The 6,137-nt window shown below is 45.4% G+C and overlaps 1 protein-coding gene across 1 annotated transcript in view; it reads left to right on the top strand.

Moving 5' to 3' along the window:
* Positions 1 to 6,137, top strand: part of SARC_05699 (hypothetical protein) — a gene marked incomplete at its 3' end in the record, with an annotated part of 12,100 nt that overhangs the window by 1,110 nt on the left and 4,853 nt on the right. The window contains exons 3-7 of the mRNA XM_014300444.1: positions 428 to 808; positions 2,233 to 2,364; positions 3,396 to 3,655; positions 4,041 to 4,618; positions 5,781 to 6,011. Of these exons, the coding sequence (XP_014155919.1) occupies positions 428 to 808; positions 2,233 to 2,364; positions 3,396 to 3,655; positions 4,041 to 4,618; positions 5,781 to 6,011 (1,582 nt within the window). The remainder of the gene's footprint in view (positions 1 to 427; positions 809 to 2,232; positions 2,365 to 3,395; positions 3,656 to 4,040; positions 4,619 to 5,780; positions 6,012 to 6,137) is intronic.

Here is a 6,137-nt window from a genome sequence, read left to right as displayed (position 1 = left end):
ACTCTGGCGAAGGTAAGTGCCAACTCCCGACCTCTTATATATATATATATATATATATAGTTATATATGCATGTATTCACTTGTAGGTGTGAATGGCATGGTTATGCACATTCGTTTATAGATATATATGCATGTATTCACTTGTGGGTGTGAATGGCATGGTTATGCACATTCGTTTATAGATATATGTATATATATGTATATTATATATATATATATGTATATCATATATATATATATGTATATATATATATATATATATGTATATATTGGGGAGTAGTGATTCCCACGAATAAATCGCACTCTCGAACCTCTTATCAATGGTGCGTGCATTTTCAATACCTAGTCACGTACATATTCACTGGCCAATAGTCTACACGAAGCTACCTTCTGAATGAAAGACCCGCAACTCCCCTATACTATTCAGGTCCCGAAGTGTCAAGATCACCACTCTACCGCCCACGCCTACACCCACAGCCACACCCGCAACCACGCCGATAGCCACGCCCAAGGAACCCACACCCAGCATTACACCCGTACCTACCACGTCTTCAGCCAATACACTTGACACCCGCACGGTACCCGGTCCTAAAGACTCGGGTGCAGGGCAGGAGCAGACCTTCACCACCTTCATGCACACCGAACGCATTGGTATGAATGATGTCCCAAGTGCTGGCGGGGCGGTGGGGTTGGTTAGTGAAGGAAAGGGGGGTACTCGGGAGGCAGCTAGTGGTGCTGGTGTGGACGGGGAGACCGCGAAAGCGAAGGCGTCGGGCCCGGCCAGAAGTGCGTCTACGCCGAATGAGAAGTAGGTGCATGTCTGTGTTGTCGTTCAAGTGTTTGTGCATATCTGTTTTGTCGTTCAAGTGTTTGTGCATATCTGTGTTGTCGTTCAAGTATTTGTGCATATCTGTGTTGTCGTTTCAAGTTTTTGTGCATGTATGTGTTGTCGTTCAAGTGATTGTGCATATCTGTGCTGACGTTCAGTGTTTGTGTATGTATATGCCCGTGTTAGCCGAATGATAAGTATGTACATACAGGTGCTGACGTTCAGTGTTTGTGCATGTGTATGTCCGTGTTAGTCGAATGATAAGTATGTACATGCAGGTGCTGACGTTTAGTGTGTGTCCATGTGTTTGTGCATGTATATGTCCGTGTTAGTCGAATGATAAGTATGTACATGCAGGTGCTGACGTTTAGTGTGTGTCCATGTGTTTGTGCATGTATATGTCCGTGTTAGTCGAATGATAAGTATGTACATGCAGGTGCTTATGTTCAGTGTTTGTGCATGTATATGTCCGTGTTAGTCGAATGATGAGTATGTACATGCAGGTGCTGACGTTTAGTGTGTGTCCATGTGTTTGTGCATGTATATGTCCGTGTTAGTCGAATGATAGGTATGTACATGCAGGTGCTTATGTTCAGTGTTTGTGCATGTGTATGTCCGTGTATATGTACGTGCTAGTCGAATGATAAGTATGTACATGGAGGTGCTGACGTTTAGTGTGTGTCCATGTGTTTGTGCATGTATATGTCCGTGTTAGTCGAATGATAAGTATGTACGTGCAGGTGCTGACGTTCAGCGTTTGTCCATGTGTTTGTGTATGTATATGTCCGTGTTAGTCGAATGATAAGTATGTACGTGCAGGTGCTGACGTTCAGTGTTTGTCCACGTGTTTGTCCATGTACATGTCCATGTTAGTCGAATGATAAGGATGTACATGCAGGTGCTGACCTTCAGTGTTTGTCCATGCGTATGAGTATGTTGAAAGGTAAGAAGTTGCAAGTATCGACTAATGGTCATATCTGTGGGGTTTAGGGTGTAAGCAGAACGGATGTGTTGCTGGTCATGTCTGTGGGGTTTAGGGTGTAAGCAGAACGGATGCGTTGCTAGTGTAGTTGTAATGAAGGCTATCGTTAATGGTGTCGTTAGTAGAAGTGTGAGACGTTTAACGCATACGAGTCCCAACTGCACCGGCCGCGGGGGCTTACTGAGACGGATACGACCATATGCTATATGCGCTGAGACTATACTGATGGATAGGGTGTAGCCAGATCAAACTACAGGAGAACGTTGCAATAAGCTGTTCGCAGCCGGAATTAAAGTACCTACATGAATCGGAGGTGCTGTTTGTATATAAAGGCGTCTGCTCGTGGCTCGAGAATCGCAGTCGCAATTCGGGTATGTTCATCCGCTCCCCTACACTTGTGCCAATCCTAATCCCATTCCAGCAATAGTAAAATCGGGGCCACGGAATTGGCACTCCTAGCTCAACGGGTCAAAAAAGCATCGACAAACCCCACACCCACACCCGCCGTCTCTGAGCCCTCCTCGCCCACGGTGCAAAAACTGACTTCCAGAAGGTGCGTATGACAGCAGTCGCTTGTTGTGTGTTTCGTGTATTGTTATATAGGTAGGCGCATTTAAATGTCAAGTTTAAACTCTTTTTTGTGTGTATCTTGTTGAAACCATATTCGTTTCAAACCCAAATATGTGAATGCATGGATGTATGTGTATGCCTTTGTAACGTATGTTAGACACTCATTCATGGAAGTGCATTCCTACAACCATACTCGCAGTTGTCCATATACACCCACACTCGCAGTTGTCTATATACACCCACACTCGCAGTTGTCTATATACACCCACACTCGCAGTTGTATATATACACCCACGCTCGCAGTTGTCTATATACACCCACACTCGCAGTTGTCTATATACGACCACACTCGCAGTTGTCTATATACAACCACACTCGCAGTTGTCTATATACACCCACACTCGCAGTTGCCTATATACAACCACACTCGCAGTTGTCTATATACAGCTACCCCAATTCCTATGTCCTATCGAGTGTGTACGCAAACACTTCTGTTCGCATCGGAGAAACGGAAGGTACGAAGGAAAGTGGACTAAGCTGTTGATGTACCGAACACATACATGACCTAGCTTCATATCATCCTACTCTACCCTCAAGCACCAATATCAATTGGCTCTTGTAGTTAATCTAATCCTGTACAATCTTCCCGTGCTATTGCGCGGGCTTTCGTATGGCTCTAGTTACCCGAGGTTGCTTAGCTACCAATTTATTGACTCACAATGATACAATGCGACCTATCGACACACGGCAATGAACAGAACGTGCTGTTTCAATGAATACATCTCCTCACGCGCATGTTTCGTTTAAGTACTTGCCTGATTCCGATCACATACTGACCTGCCGTGTGGGGATTTGTACAGTTGGAGCCATCCAACACAGCCTATAGTAGACCTTGGTGCATAACGTACATAGAACACAGCCTATAGTAGACCTAGACCTTGGTTTTTACTTACATAGCAGGTATCCCCTTAACTCAACGCCTTTTGTTACTCTATTGTTATCCACTCGCCGCAGTGACAGTGATTACACGCTCTTGGATCAGATTCCCGAGGCTCGGCCCCTGAAGCAAACCAATAGGGCGACCAAAGATGGACCGCTGACACCGGAGGGTGTACCGACGGGTGCAAATGCCCATTCTAATCTCGATAGTACGAATTTGCATCTACACACCACATCCAATTCTGCGACGTATTTCAATTTCAGCTTTGGGCGACATGGCACGCAGGGTATGGCCCTGGAGACTGGCGCGCTATCTACCGCCGGGACTGCTGTAGGTAGGTGGGGCTGTTGTAGGTGGGGGGGGCTGTTGTAGGTAGGTAAGGCTGTTGTAGGTAGGTGCTGCAGCTGAATACTAGTGAGTTCGTGGCATTGAAATGTGCAGTTTCTATGGGATTTTGGTGAAGTAGTCTGGTCATTCACCCAAATAAATTCTTGTGGGGATTGTTTTCTGATTATAGATGAGTCTCATTTCAAATCGCGTGCTTGCTGAGGATATCTGTCAGTGGTTTTGCTATCGTCATTTTATTGTTTGTGAGTGGTTTTTTATAGTCATTTTATTGTCTGTCAGTGGTTTTCTATAGTCATTTTATAGGCAAATATAGCTCTGGGTACGTTTATTTATAGTCTTCTCATTTATCGGCTGTACATATTTCACTCTAGCAGAGGGGATGATGGCGCAGGGCCAACACCAGCAACAACAACAACAGAATCAACAACAACAACAACAACAACAACAACATAATCATCAACAACAACAACAACAACATAATCATCATCAACATAATCAACAACAACAACAACATAATCATCATCAACATAATCAACAACAACAACAACAGAATCAACAACAACAACAGAATGCGCTACAGCCGCACACAAAGACGCAGCAACCTATGCAGGAACCACACGATTCATCACAGCAACCTATGCAGGAACCACACGATTCATCACAGCAATACTACCAGTCTAAGCACCAACCACTGCCACAACACCAACAACACGAACAAACCCAACAAACCGAACAAAGGCCAAGGGAGGCGGAACTAGTGCAGGAGGCTGAGATGAGACACGAGCTGTGGCTGGACTATGAGACGCGCATGGAGCACTTGATCATTGCGCTGACCTCACTGGAGTCACAGAACGACATGCTGGCAGCCGAGCTGAGCTTAGAAACGTACATGAAGGACAGGCACGCCATGCAGGTGGGGCGACTGCGACGGGATATCATGCGCACCAAGGTGAGGAGTAGCACAGCTGCAGAGGGTCTGGATGGTGTTGAAATGGTGTACAGCTGCAGTGTCTTAATGGTGTTAAAATGATATACAGCTGTAGAGTGTCTTGATGGTGTTGGTAATAATATACAGCTGCAGAGTGTCTTGATGGTGTTGGTAGTGATATACAGCTGCAGAGTGTCTTGCTGGCGTTGGTAATGATATACAGCTGCAGAGGGTCTTGATGGTGTTGATAATGATATACAGCTGCAGTGTCTTGATGGTGATGGTAGTGATATACAGCTGCAGAGTGTCTTGATGGTGTTGATAATGATATACAGCTGCAGAGAGTCTGAATGGTGTTAAAATGGTGTACAGCTGCAGAGTGTCTTGATGGTGTTGATAGTGATATACAGCTGCAGAATGTCTTGATGGTGTTGGTAATAATATACAGCTGCAGAGGGTCTTGATGGTGCTGGTAACGATAGACAGCTGCAGAGTGTCTTGATGGTGTTAAAATGATATACAGCTGCAGAGTGTCTTGGTGGTGTTGGTAATAATATACAGCTGCAGAGTGTCTTGATGGTGTTGACAGTGATATTATGGCATTTGTTCTGTGTCTGTATTGCGTTCCGGCGCGGTATGTGGAGAGTGTATGGGCCTGAGTGGTGTAACGTTTTAGGGTTAATTGTACATAGTGCTGAGTGGTGTAACGTGGTCAGTGTGTGTTGCTTGTGTGCCTATTGCATGTATAAGGGGTCGGCAACTGATTTTACATAGTGCCGAGTGGTGTAACGTGGTCAGTGTGTGCTGCTTGTGTGCCTCTTACATGTATAAATGGTCGGCAACTGATTGTACATAGTGCTGAGTGGTGTCACGTGGTCAGTGTTCGTTAGATGCGTGCTGCAGGCTATGGCAGATACCTGGTTTAGCAATCGTGTGCATGTGCATAAACAAAACACGCATACAATCAGTGCGGAGGGTGCTCTGGGACTAGCGTCCACGTGTTTTGGAGTACCCCCGGCAATAGCGCTGGATACTTGTGCCATGATCGCTGCGTTCAGTACGTCCCGAGTATGAGTGTGTGTACATATGCCTAACAATACACATGTCCACATGCCACATGTATGCACTCTTGCCTATGCTCACGGATGGGTATATATATCATATATCTTGACACCCGGCGCAGGTGATTGACCACGAATACAACGCACACATCGACAACGTGCGCAAGGAAGTGAACGTGCTGCAAGACGCGTACGACAAGCTGTCGCACGAGTTTGCGCTCAGGAAGGCCCAATTTGAAACGTATGAAACGCAGATGAAGGCCCAGATGAACCAATACCATACGGAAAACCAAACATTGCTTGCCAATGCTAATCTCGCCCTGGAGATGGAGCAAGTGCAGACGCAACGGGCGGTAAGGCGTGTGGGTTTGCACGGTGTGTACTATATATATATTTATATATATACATATATATATATATATATACATATATACATATATATATGTGTGTGTGTGTGTGTGTGTGTGTGCGTGTGCGTA

This window comes from Sphaeroforma arctica (genome assembly GCF_001186125.1).
Source record: "Sphaeroforma arctica JP610 unplaced genomic scaffold supercont1.372, whole genome shotgun sequence".
NCBI lineage: Eukaryota > Ichthyosporea > Ichthyophonida > Sphaeroforma > Sphaeroforma arctica.
The sequence above is the reverse complement of the archived record's forward strand: the minus strand, read 5'-3'. Positions and strand labels throughout refer to the sequence as shown.